Source organism: Ipomoea nil, unplaced genomic scaffold, assembly GCF_001879475.1.
Source record: "Ipomoea nil cultivar Tokyo-kokei standard unplaced genomic scaffold, Asagao_1.1 scaffold0684, whole genome shotgun sequence".
NCBI lineage: Eukaryota > Viridiplantae > Streptophyta > Magnoliopsida > Solanales > Convolvulaceae > Ipomoea > Ipomoea nil.
In genome coordinates, this window is record NW_017617112.1 from 1,658,942 (window position 1) to 1,672,801 (window position 13,860).

At 37.0% G+C, this 13,860-nt stretch overlaps 2 protein-coding genes across 2 annotated transcripts; both read right to left on the reverse strand.

The window, feature by feature from the left end:
* Nucleotides 1-1,295: 1,295 nt before the first annotated feature.
* LOC109175136 lies at nt 1,296-5,243 on the reverse strand. The gene is made up of 3 exons (XM_019324388.1): nt 4,509-5,243; nt 1,561-4,417; nt 1,296-1,477 (listed from the first exon to the last, which is right to left on the reverse strand). Exons 1-3 carry the CDS (start codon nt 5,241-5,243, stop codon nt 1,296-1,298), a joined length of 3,774 nt encoding a protein of 1,257 aa, XP_019179933.1.
* Nucleotides 5,244-12,202: 6,959 nt separating this feature from the next.
* On the reverse strand, nt 12,203-13,567 carry LOC109175137. The gene is made up of 2 exons (XM_019324389.1): nt 13,306-13,567; nt 12,203-12,630 (listed from the first exon to the last, which is right to left on the reverse strand). Exons 1-2 carry the CDS (start codon nt 13,565-13,567, stop codon nt 12,203-12,205), a joined length of 690 nt encoding a protein of 229 aa, XP_019179934.1.
* Between the last annotated feature and the right edge of the window lie 293 nt (nt 13,568-13,860).

A 13,860-nucleotide genomic window follows, 5' to 3' on the forward strand; every position in this document is an offset into this window, starting at 1 on the left:
TGGTAACTTTTACTTTTAGGCACAAACTATTGTGACATTGTCACATTTAGTCTTGTTTTTATAATTTTGTCTTATATATATATATATATATATATATATATATATATATATATATATATATTACTTTTATTTACTTGTCACAATTAGTCAAAATGTTAATTTTTTTTTTTTACTCTTCAATAAAATGGACTAACATGCAATTTTTTCATTCAAGCCTCTTGTTCTACACTCCTACATATGTACTTTTTCCCTCTCTCTTGCAAATTCTTTTAATCAAAATTACATATTAGTCATATAAATTAAATGGTGGAATAATTAAATTTTAAAGTAAGCCTGAATACAAAATTAAAAGAGCAAGAGTAAATATATAAATGTTAGAATAATCTATGACCAAAAGTAAAATATGATCTTTATAAGACAGTATAATGAAGATTTTGTGTGTAAAGTCAATTGGTGTATCATAGAACTCAATTCTCATAATTATATGAATTTACATTGCTAGTAATGCATCCTAATTATGAATGCGATGAACAAATAGTATAATGATGATAAACATCATTTACGTGTGAACGAACATTATTTAAATGATAATTATAATGAAAATTATTTGTTGTGAGATGCATAAAGCATGACACATTGGCCCATTATAATTTGTCTTAAGGGGGGACAGAAGATATTTCTAAATTATATGATTTGGCATTTTACTTTTTAAAAATATATATATATTATATTTACTTAATTGCACTTTTGATTCCTAAGATAAAAAAACTATTATTAAATTTATCCTTCAATTACATGAATAAGTTAGTATCATGACTATCATCATATCCTTAATTATATACCAATGTGACAATTTTAAATATTTCATATGATAGATTTAGTTAAACGATCACATATATGTTTGACATACGCACTCTAGTCCGCACGGACTTAGATCAATGGTTCAGCATCCCAGTATTTGGGAGAAGAGATCAAAGTTCGAATGTCGGCGGCGGCACGACAATTATGCCGTCATTGAGTCACCGTGATTTACATCTTGGCAAATGTTCTATCGGGTCAAAGTGTGGAGGGCCTTGAAGTTGGGGATTCAATTTTTTGAGAGAAGACATACTTACTCTAGATTCTTTGCCACTCATTTTTTTTTAGCACTGGTGACTAGACCAAAATATGTCTAAAATTGAATATAGAATTAAAGATTATTGTGACAGAAATAATCGAAAATAGTCACTTAAATACATAATGTACCCTTATAATTAGATGATTTTTTTTTTGAACAAAAAAGCAAAACGACTTCATTAATAATTCAGAAAACCAGAAATACACGTAGGTGGGATAACAGCCCACTCTCCTGAGACAGCCGAAGAACCAGTTGCCCGTGCTAATTCATGAGCCACTCGGTTCGCTGATCTCCTAACATGACGGACACAGACGTCCCCAATGTCATTAGCAATAGATAAACATTGCTTTTCGATTAAGCCTACATACGAGTAATCAAACATGCGTGAATTAAAAGCGGTACAAAAATTCAGACAATCAGTTTCACTAATGACATTGTTATACCTTTCAGCCAAGACAAAGCCTCCTTCACAGCGATCGCCTCTGCCGTGAACGGATCATGGGTGCCCTCAATATGGCCCCCCTTTGCTGCTATGAACCGGCCGTTATGATCTCGGATGACAGCGCCGTAGCCCGCCCCACCGGAGAAGATCGCGGCATCGACATTGCATTTCAGGTTGCCACTCGGAGGCGGACTCCAGCTTACAGTAACAGCGCTAGTTCCATCCCATTCAGACTGGGCGAAACAGTCCAGCCAAGAGGTTCGCAGCTTATTCACTTGGTCATGCATAGCCATTACTGTCGGTATCGCGTTGCGCCAAACTATCGCGTTCCTGGTTGTCCACATCACCTCCACGATGGCTGCCATCGTTGTGATTTTTCCCATGTCTGCTCCATTTAAAATGGAATTCATAGCCAATGGTAAAGAACGTCCCTGGAGGAAATCAACATGTTCCCAAAGGTCCAAAACGTACCAGCACTCGCCGAAGATGTGTTCCACAGTCTCGGCCGGGAAACCACAAAAAGGGCAGCCTCCACCTATCCAAATGTGTTTTGTTTTCAGATTTTCACGAACTGGGAGCACACCCCGAACACACCGCCATAATAAATTCTTCACCTTCGGTGGAATTGGTAATGACCATAGTTTTTTCCATGCATTAAAACCATCTACCGCAACGTTTAGCCACTGAGTGTCCATGATCAAGCGATAGCCGTGCCGTACCGTGTACCTGCCTCTCAAATCTCCATTCCAGCGCCATGAGTCTTTAAATTGGCAACTTACAGGTTTTGCAAGGATCCGTTGAATGTCCTCCTCTAAAAAAATATCTTTCACAATATCGATGTCCCAGTTTCCTTCGGCATTCAACAGACCACTAACAGTGGCGTTTTGTAACTCTCCGATGCAAGGTGTGTACAATCGGGGATGAGAGTTATCTGATAGCCAGCCCCAGTCCCAAATCCTTGTGTCCGCCCCGTCCCCGATACGCCGAGCTACTCCCAACTTTAGGATTTCTTGCCCAGCCATTATGCTATGCCATAAGAAACTTGGATTGTTTCCTACGCGCACTTCCAAAAAATCGGTACCTGGAAAATACTTTGCTTTTAAAAGTCGGCTAACCAAAGACTCAAGATGAATTAAAAGCCGCCAACCTTGCTTGGCAAGCAAAGCTATATTGAACTCATGCAATTTTTTAAAACCCAAGCCTCCCATTCCTTTTGGAGCACAAAGGCGTGACCAGCTCAACCAATGAATTCCTCGTTGTCCTGTCCCCCCACTTCCCCACCAGTACCAGTTGAGACACTTCTCAATAGAATCACATGTCCGCCTTGGTAATAAGAAGACGGACATAGTGAAGATAGGTAGGGATTGAGCTATGCTTTTAATAAGGACCTCTTTACCTGCCCATGAAAGGAGTTTGTGTTGCCACATCCCAATGCGCCCACGTAATTTATCCTCAATGTATTTGAAAGTGGATATTTTGTTTCGCCCTAACACGGAAGGCAGGCCCAAGTATGTGCCCAAATCCTCCGCGACCGGGACACCAATACAGCCCGAGATGTGTTCGCGCATGTCCGGGGAGGTATTAATACTGAAAACTGCATTTGATTTATCGAAATTGATCAATTGTCCCGAAGCTGCACTGTACAGGTCCAAACATTCTTTGATTTTTAGAGCTTCACTCTGAAGTGCCCTGAAAAAGAGTAAACTATCATCAGCGAAAAAAAAGTGGGTTACTGCCGGTGCCCCCCGGGCTACCCGTATCCCGTGAATGTCACCCCGGGCTTCCGCCTGTTGTAACAAAATGGATAGGCCTTCGGCACAAAGAATAAAAAGGTACGGGGATAACGGGTCCCCCTGCCGAATACCCCTCGTAGGACACACCACGCCAACGGCCTCCCCGTTAACTTGAATTGTATAGTTAACGGTCGAGACACAAAGCATAAGAAGTCGGACCCACTCGCGCCCGTAGCCTAGCGCACCCAACATTCCCTCCAAAAAACCCCACTCCATCCTGTCATAAGCCTTAGCCATGTCAAGTTTTAAAGCTGTCCACCCCATATTCCCACACGTCTTCCTCCGTAAATAATGTCCAATTTCCCCTGCTATGATGATATTATCTGTTAAGAGCCTTTCTGGGACAAAGGCACTTTGGGGTTGTGAAACAACCACCTCTAAAGTCCCTTTGAGCCTATTAGCCAGCATCTTGGCCAGCACTTTGTACACAACGTTACAAAGGGCTATCGGACGCAAATCAGACACTTTCTCAGGGATCTTTTTCTTGGGAAGTAATACAATGTTGGATGTATTGAATCCCGGTGGAAAAGCCCTGTTAGACACACAGCTTAGTATAAACACCGACAGATCATGTCCCAGGACCGGCCAAAAATGTTGGTAAAAAGCCGGGGACATGCCATCAGGGCCCGGTGCCTTGTCCGGGGCCATAGAAAATAGAGTCGTTTTCACCTCTACCATCGTAAACGGTTTTGTGAGTGAGCTATTCATCTCATCCGTGACCTGTTTCTGGACACGATGGAATAGGTCCGGACTACTATTGCTAGAACAAAAAATACAATCAAAGTACCTCATAATCTCATTGTGCATGGCCGACCCTTCTCTCCAATAACCCTCCCGGTCCTTAATACGTTGTAGGAAATTCCTTTTACGGCGAATAGTGGCAGCCTTGTGAAAATACTTAGTGTTAGCATCTTCGTGCTTTAGCCATAGCTGTTTGGACCGTTGTCTCCAAAAGAGCTCATCCTGGTGTACAAGAACTTCCAATTCTCCCCGTATTGCCAAATACTCAGACACGGCATTCACATCCCGGTTTCTTTTAAATCGTCCAGCTTGCGCCGTAGCACTCTTATTCGATTGCCGAAAAAGCGGAAGTGTTCTCTACCCCACTTCCATAGCCTTTGTCCACAAAGATTAATTCTATCTTGGAAAGCCATACCCGAGGACTGACGCCATGCTTCATCGACCACCTTTGCACAACCTCCTCAAGTAACCAAGCAGATTCAAACTTGAAGCTGCGCATGGTTGTACGCACTGGACCAGATTCCACATCAATAAACAGCGCATTATGGTCCGAAGATAGTGTATGCAAATTTCGGACCACCACATCTTCGTACAAGTCAGCCCACTCCATAGTTGCCACCGCCCTGTCCAGCCTTTCCTCAACCCATTCTGCAGTGCCATGTCCACGCTCCCATGCGAACCTTCCTCCCACCATCCCTAGATCATTGAGGCGACAATCCCCTAAAGCATCGTTGAAACCCTCAATCAAAGATTCAGGATGCGAATGAATACCTCTTTTCTCCGATAGGCCTGCAATGTCATTGAAGTCACCCGCAACAAGCCATGGAAGATCAGATTGATCTTTGAGACGCCGCAAGAGGTCCCAAGTGATCTGCCGATGTGTTCTGTCTGGATGTCCATAGAAACCTGTTAATCTCCATCTCGGCCTTCCCGGAATATCAATAATCACATCTATGTGATTTACAGAGTAGCTTAATAAAGTAACCGTATCACTGTCACGCCAGAACAGAGCTAAGCCGCCGCCTAGCCCCACTCGATCCACGCAAAAAGCCCTTTCAAAACCCAATTTTATACGTACCTCTTCTACCTTTACACTATTTGCTTTCGTTTCTATCAAGAAAACGAAAACGGGCCGCCGCTTGGACACCATGCCCGAGAGTTCACGAACCGTCCGGGTGCCGCCCAAACCCCGGCAGTTCCAGCTTAAAAGACTCATTGATCTTGGCAGGCCTGACTCCCCAGGCCCGCCATTTGCAGATTTGTGGTAGTTTCCACCATTGTTACATCCCCTACGCTTGAATCGCCCGACACTCCAGAATCCTCTCTGCGCCTTTTAAGATCCCCCTGTAGACCGCTATTTTCTTCCATTGACAGCGTTATGTGAGGAGGAGGACCAGGATTAGGCACGCTAGACGGTATAGTTAGTTTAATCTGGGATGACAGCAGCCATTTGGCTCCCACTGGATGCACTTGACGCCTTGGTCCCGCTTTCATCCAAGACCCGAAAGGGAATTCCTCCGGCGCAGTTCCCTCAACGTAAACCTGTTTGCAGAATTTGTCGATGTGGCCAAGCACACCGCAGCAAAAACAGAAAGCAGTAAGCCTTTCATACCGGAAGGACACCCATTGCGAAGAACCATCCTTCTTCAGCAGTTTCATACGCCTCTTCAGCGGGGCATCAATCTTCATCCGTACTCTGAGTCGTATGAAGCTACGCCAAGAGCCCCCGAAATTACCTGGATCAATGGCAACAAACTTTCCGACATAATTCCCGATCCGCGTTAGAAAATCCGTGGTTGCGAAAATAGATGGCAATCCATGGACTTGGACCTAGAAAGAAACTGCATCCAGCGTGACATCCTCTGGCCTAACATCTTTGGGTACCTCTTCACAGATCAACAAGCAATTTTCAAAAGTCCAGGGACCATCATCAAGGACCCTCTGAAGATCCTTCGGGTGGGGGAATTGAAAAAGAAAAAGCTCATCTGACAATGGCACCACCTGCATTCCCATCACAAGCCTCCAGACCGAGGCCATAGTCTGTTACATATATTCAAACTTGATCGGCCGGTCCGTGAGGAATCGACCTACGATATTGTGGAGAATCGGATCATCAGGACAGTTTTGGATATCCGGTGCTTCCAGGCCTGTGGAATCTTCCTCGGCCAATTGCAAAGCCGCACAACGTTCCTCGATTTGCCGAACGTCCATGCTGATTCTCGGGTAGCCAGAATATGTAAACAATAGAATGACACACAGAACAATTGGTAGATCCATCGAAGAAAAGATCGCTATAAAAAGCCCTAGATATCTAGGGAAACACTCTCCCAGTCACACTAAGAGAGGGGGCCACGATGAAAATCACGATCGCTGAGATCACGATCGAGGGATCACGATCGGAGAACGGCGTCAGAGAATCGGCGATAGCTTGCGGAGTTTGCGGAGAACGTGAGAGAAGAAGTGTATCTCTTCCTACTACCTTATAATTAGATGATTAATTTAACTATGTTAGCCTATTTGAGGACCAAAAAATGTAATTAACTATTTATTGGCCCTGTTTGGTAAAAAATTGGCCTATAGGCCAATTTTGACTTATTTGATCACTATTAATTGTTTGATTTAGTTAAAATATCAATGTAAATGTTTGGTTAATTAGCTTTTTGTAACTCCAAAAGGCTAAAATTTAAAAAGCTACTCCAAGCAACTTTTTCAATTAGCTTTTTGAGAAAAGAAATTATACCAAACAGCTATTAGCTAACAGCTAATTTACCAAACACTTTTCTACAATCAGCTAATGTTATCAACTATTTATACTCTCTAATTAACACAATCAGCTAACAGCAAACAGCTATCAGCTAACAGCCATTTTACCAAACAGGGCCTTATCTACTTCTCCTATCTGATGTTATGATGAGGTATAATTACACTTAAATTAATCATTTCTTTACTGTATGAATTTTTCTAAATTACAAAACACGTGTTAATTCCAGTTTTATTTTAAATTTATTTTGTTAATTTTTGAAGTGTCTTCATTAAGCATTAACTGTCTCGTCTTTAGTACACAAAATGCATAAATGACGAGACAGTTGCATAATCCCCACCTGCCGCCGCCGAGGTTTAAATCTTAGTCAATTCTTTTAAATATTGTCTACTGAACCATTGAACTAAAGTGCGGGCAAAAAAAAAAAAAAAAAAAAAAAAAACAACTTTCTGTTCGAACAATTAGGGAGTTATTAAAGAATTTAAATTTGAGTTTAAATCTAAGGTAGGGCAACTTTTAATTGTACGCGTTAATACTTTTATGGCTGAATTTAGGTGTCATCTACCCAAATAATTAATTGATGGCATATCATTACTTAGATTAAAAGGCTTTATTAAATGAATTTATTAATTAAAAATTAAAAGAGCTTATTATTGATGAAAACAATATTCCAACTCCCAAGCCTTAATATTTTATGATAATTACAATTTTTTTTTTCAGAATTGGCTATTTAAAAAGAAGTTTTAAATGTTGGTTTAATTTTAATAAATGTTTTAAGTTCAATTAAAAAAATATGTATACGTAAGTTGATGCACTTGAATTGACTTACAATTTTATAAAAGGGAATGATCTGATCCAACTTATAAAAATATTTATTTGCTTCCTCAATGCACATTACTTTCATATATTTATAATGATTACTTACATGAAACCTTATTTTCTAAATTAAGGTATTTTAAATTTATTTCTCAAATTAAAACACTTTTTTCGCATCGTTAGTGCAATTTTTTTTTTTTTTTTGAGTGAAATTGCCCGGGAAAGATGTATTACCACACTCTAATGGAATTGTCACCAAAGATATTGGCTACAAGGAATGTATCTAAGCTGGCAAGCGGCGGATCCAAGATGGTATTCCCCCATTCCCAATTGTGGGCGGCGAATCCATCGTTAGTGCAATATTACATGCACTTTCACTCAATCTTTTTAGAGTTCTATTACATGTACCCCAAATTTTACTCCCTCACTTTTACTTCCTGACGTGACAGACAATGATAGACTATTTTCATCATGGGGTCCCAAGAAAAATGTCTACATCAATAACTTGAAAGTGATAGTAGAACTTGAGAGTCCACAACATATATAATAATTTCCATCTTTTTACTTCGTGCTGAGATGTCTTGATCCCATAAAAGACATGGGCCACGATTTTTCATTCATTGTTCTTCATCCAATAAAATATATATACATAGTGAAGTTGTACCCCATGGGACTATGAGAGTACATATATCATTTTTCACTTTGTTATATGTTGTTATTAAATTATCATTATCACGTCATGCATACAGGGGCAAATCCATAAGAGGGGCAATGCGAGCAATTGCCCCCCCCCCCCCCCCCAACCCCAACCCCCCACCCCCACCCCTATTATATGTGTGTGTATAGTATATATGGGTTAGGAGAAATAAATAATACATTATTTATATATATAAATTATCAAAGGTTGAGATAGTTTAGTTGGTAACTAGATTTTTATTATGAAAAGTCAAGGATCAAATCTTACTAACTACACCCCTTAATTTTAATTTTTTGCACCACTCAAAAAAAATTCTTATTTCCATCCCTGCATGCATATCGTTAAATCATCATTGTCATGTCATACACTTCATGACTTCATCATATTACATGCTGAGTTTTATATATATATATATAGGGTCCGGTTCAGGTGAGAACCACTGCTTGGTTGTGAACCTGTGAACTCTTATGCACTATTGAGATGTGAGATTGGACAACCAAGATATGAAGAGTGGTGCGGTGATGCATCTGGTGCAATTGTGACTACCTAATAAACCATGGTTAAGCTGCCCCAATAATATGAGCAGCGAATGAAAATTGAATGGCAATTAAATCCTCTACCACCTGCCTGTCAATTTGTGGTATCCTAATCGATACCAACCAATAATCTTTCTACCCAATCTGATCTTTAAGGTAGACACGCAGTTGTCTGTCTTTTGTTTGGCTTTATTACCTAGTAAGTGTAGGGTTATGCTTCCCACTTTATAAAAGTTGTCTCTAAAATTGTAAAGAAACTTTTTAGATGTGTATTATGGCTTGTGAATATATTAGGCTTTTTTTTTTTTTTTTTTTTTTTTTTTTTTTTTTTTTTTTTTTTTTTTGAGGGGGTGTGGTGGGTAGGGGTGGGGGGAGTATAATTGAAGTGATGAAAAACAGAATTTAATGCATTTTTATATAATTATATTGTATTCTAGCTGTATGTCATTGGTTTGGAATGATACATTAGTGTTAAATAAATTACCCCATTTCTTCAAATATTCTGATATGATATTAATTGGAATGTATACATAACTTTTTTATTAGGCATACATAATTAGATTAAGGAAAATTGTGATTTTAGTCATTCAATTTAATTACATAAACATATATAGTTTATTCATTCTCTTAATTATTTGAGTCTCTACATTTAGTTATTTAATTATAATTTTAGTGACAAATATAGTCTTCCATAACAATATTTGTATAATATTGATGGACTAAATAATTGAATTATTTTTCACAATAATGACAAATTATCAAATAGAAATGCAATAATAATGTTTCTATGTTATTATACTATATACAAATTTATGAAATTAATGTTTTTTTTGGTCAAATAATTGAATTATTATTCGATAAGAATAATTTATCAGATAAAAATGCAATAATAAATAAATTAATTATTAATTTATATATAATAACTCATCATATAATTGCGACAATTTATTTTAATCTCCTATTTTTGGTGCACAATTTCTTAAGTGTAGAGGTTGGGGGTGGTTAGCTTAGCTTATACTGGCATACACCTCTATTAGGCTGGCATTGTTGCAAACCACCATTAATAATTAATGCTCAGTTAAAAAGCCATACACAACTGTTGTCTGCCAAGTACTATATCATTTTTTTTTAAAAAATTTTAAATACTATTATTTTTCTAATTGCGTATTATTGGAGTAATACTTTGTAGGCCCCACTGGGTAGGCTCACCAATAAAATTAAAATGCTTTAGGAGAATGATGAATGAGATTAATTAAAAAAAAAAAAATTAAACCTTTTGATCCGTGTGATTTTATTTAATCAATTTATTATAAAATTTATTAATTTATAATTATACATAAAAATAATTTTCTTGTAAAACGACTTATTTTTTAAAAAAAATATTTCATTTTCTGATATTTCGCTTAAAATTATAAAATAATTCTTTTGACTAAAAGTCAAGAAACTGCATTTTTCTATTTTTTTAATGAACTTAAACATATACGGAGTAACAAAGTTATTTCTTATAAAATGTTAATTATAATAATAGTGATAATCATTATTACTTTTTAAAAGTTTAACTTTTGTGTCCTTGTAATTATGGTTTTATTTATATTAAAATAAAGTTATAACTTAAAATTTATATATATTTTTGAATGATATTGACTCTATTACAATGTAGTATCTGCTTATAGTTATTTTCTCAACCTATTGAAGCACAAAAATAAAGAGCCACTGAGGTTTGAACTCACAACCTCCCATATGGGAATCCAACCTTAATGTCATCTGAGCACAAGGTGCTTGACAACTTAAAATTTATATGATTAGCTAGTTATGAATATGTGCATTGTGCGAATAAAAATTGCCAATGAATTAAAATGATCAAAATAAATGTAGGATCACAAACTTAAAGTTGAAAGATACAAATTCTAATGATAATACTATTGTCTCACATGAATTAAGCACTTTGTGCACAGATGGCACCCGGGTTGGACTTCCATATGGGAGATTGTAAGTTCGAGTCTAAGTGGAGCTCTAGGAATAAAGATATACGACTATAGGAGTCGGGACTAAAATATACTACTCTATAATAGATGCTCAACAGTTTAAAAATCTTACCACATACTTGAAGATTCTTCAAACGATGCAAGCCAATTTATGTAGTGTACTAGTGTCTCGTTAAAAATTTCACTAGAAAAATCATGTGGAAAAAACTAGTTAAAAAAAAAAGGTACATGATGCATGTGTATTCATGTGAAATGAAATTATGTAATGCAGATATGTAACAGACACACCAAACACAATATAAATCAATAAATGAAGCACCAAAATAATTACACAGTTGAATTTGATAATGCAATTGGAGAACACCTCCTAATCTGCGGGGCCACGCCCAAAAACTTTTTCACTCAAGATCAACCCGCGTCTTTACAATTACAAGGTTCAATGAATTACAAAACTAGGTCTACCACCCATTTAAACATTAACCTTATAAAGCAACTCTATGAAAAAGTTTACATGTACAATTTGAACTAATTCTACCAATTAAACAAATTGTAATCAACCTGAATTTCAACACAGCTAATACAAATATCAAGTAGTGGAGCGGCTTCTCCAGATAGTATTCTAGTCTTTTCCTATTTTGAAGTTTCTTCATAGCACCTTCCAAATAATATTCTATTTTAATCTCCTGGAAACTTTATCTATCTTCATTACATAACTCCCTATTTATAGTGTTTTGGACACCATAAAATTAGAGAATTTAACCACCCATTTCTTCAGCATTACGCGCATAACCTCATAAAAATGTGATGAGAAATTTTCTCATCCACTCACTTTGTTGAGATATTTCATGAACTTATTCAACATGATCAGACACTCCACAAAAGTAGCTCCCGGATCTTATTAACACTAAGGCTGAACTTACCCCTGCAAAGGGGTAAGTTTGCAAGATGATGTGGCTAAAGCCACAAAATTTTTTTTTTCTTTCTTATGAAATGGGTTTGCAAATTTGCAAACCTCGCAGCTGCGGCAGCTTTTGTATTTTTTTTTCATTCAAATACAAGGCTCAAATACAAATAAGATTATTAAAATACAAAATACATTATAAATTACAATACAAGTTTTATTATGAACTACGGGATAATACTCATTTACGCTCTCTCATATTTTGAAATCGTTGTAGAACTGTTTCATTTGAAACTTGATCAAAAATATATTTTTCAACATACGACACTAAGCAATCATTTAATAAATCATCGCCCATTCGGTTGCGTAAAGATGTCTTGATTAACTTCATAGCAGAAAATGCTTTTTCCACACTAGCAGTTACAACCAGTGGGATCAAAGACAACTTTAGAAGCAAATACACCATCGTATAGTCCAAATGTCTTCCCGTTTTCACCATTTTTTTTAGCTAATTCATCAATACCATCCAATTTAGAGAAAGCAGGATCAGAAGTTACATCAACAAAATAAGTCTGTAGTTGGTTATCTAGTAATTGAAGTTCAATATCAGAAAAATCATTTGGATAAAACTGTGCAAATCGAACTAATTTATCCTTATCAAACCTAGCAAATGAATTCTTTGGATCAAAACATGCCACACATAAGAGCAACTCTGTATTCTTCTCATTGAAACGATTATTTAGCTCATGGAGCTGTAGATCTAAAACCACATAAAACCTTTCAACACGGTACTTATGAAGATGAGTCCTTTTTTCAGCTTTACGGCGAGGTCTTCCTGGAACTACATAAACTTCATCCAAATTAGGTATCAGAATTGAATGCTTGTTGCAAAAGAGTGAAACTTCTTATAAAAGAGCTTCCCACCCATCATCTCTCATCATTTGCAATCTTATTTTTGAGACATCAACTAGTCTCATGGCGTTCACAATGTTTTGATCTTTTTTTTGTAGTGCATGTGACAAATCATTGGTAATTCCTAAAACATCGCTCATTAAGTGCAACAAGAACATAAAATCAAAACATAAGATATTCTTCAATACTCTAAATGCTTCTGTCCTTTGTTTTGGATCCTTCCTTTATTTCATCAAGAACATCAATCACTGGAGAAAATAATGTGATAATGCTCAAAAGTGCATCGTAATGAGATCCCCAACGTGTATCACCAGGACGTTTTAAAACTATTTCTTGATTCAAACCAATTCCCGTTTCAATTGTATCATTAGAAATTGAATCAATCAACATCTTTAATTGTTTGTCTCGTAAGCTATCCATGCGCTTACATGAAGCACAAACAATATTGCACAATTGCGAGACAGTGAAAAAAAAAAATCTCCAACTTCTTCATTTTCCTTTGCAACAACCACAAGTGCTAGTTGTAATTGATGAGCGAAACAATGAACATAAAAAGCAATTGGATTCTCATTCATGATCAAAGTGTTACGACCATTGAACTCACCTCGCATATTACTTGCTCCAACATAGCCCTGGTCTCTTATTCTTGAAATGCTTAATTTATGACTTGTTAGAAGATCTTCAATGACTACTTTAAGAGACATAGAAGTAGTGTCACAAACATGAGTAATGCCAAGAAGATGCTCAACAATATGCCTACTTGAATCAACATGCCGAATAAACACAATCATCTGCTCCTTAACTGATATATCTCTCGACTCAACAATATGCCTACTTGAATCAACATGCCGAATAAACACAATCATCTGCTCCTTAACTGATATATCTCTCGACTCATCAACTATTATTCCAAATAATTCTTCACCAAGATCATTGATTATTATTTGGGTTACCTCACTTGCAATTGCATTAGCTATATCTTTTTGAATGCAAGGGGCAATCTTTTGGTGATTTTCAGGTGCATTTTGCAACACTATTTTGACAATTTTTCATTATTATTAGCAAGTAACTTTAAAGCCTCAAGGAAGTTTCCTCGACTAAGTGAGTCGTAGCTTTCATCATGTCCACGAAAAGCAAGTCATTGCCTTAAAAGAAGTCG

What these genes read in the sequence shown, in the direction of transcription:
- LOC109175136 (XM_019324388.1), bottom strand. Translation starts at nt 5,243, where the DNA reads ATGGTGTCCAAGCGGCGGCCCGTTTTCGTTTTCTTGATAGAAACGAAA. An exon ending in AGCATGGCGTCAGTCCTCGG is followed by an intron (nt 4,418 to 4,508) that starts GTATGGCTTTCC and finishes CAATCGAATAAG; the next exon opens with AGTGCTACGGCGCAAGCTGG. An exon ending in GGCTTTGTCTTGGCTGAAAG is followed by an intron (nt 1,478 to 1,560) that starts GTATAACAATGT and finishes ACTCGTATGTAG; the next exon opens with GCTTAATCGAAAAGCAATGT.
- LOC109175137 (XM_019324389.1), bottom strand. Translation starts at nt 13,567, where the DNA reads ATGATTGTGTTTATTCGGCATGTTGATTCAAGTAGGCATATTGTTGAG. An exon ending in TGGAGCAAGTAATATGCGAG is followed by an intron (nt 12,631 to 13,305) that starts GTGAGTTCAATG and finishes AAGTTTATGTAG; the next exon opens with TTCCAGGAAGACCTCGCCGT.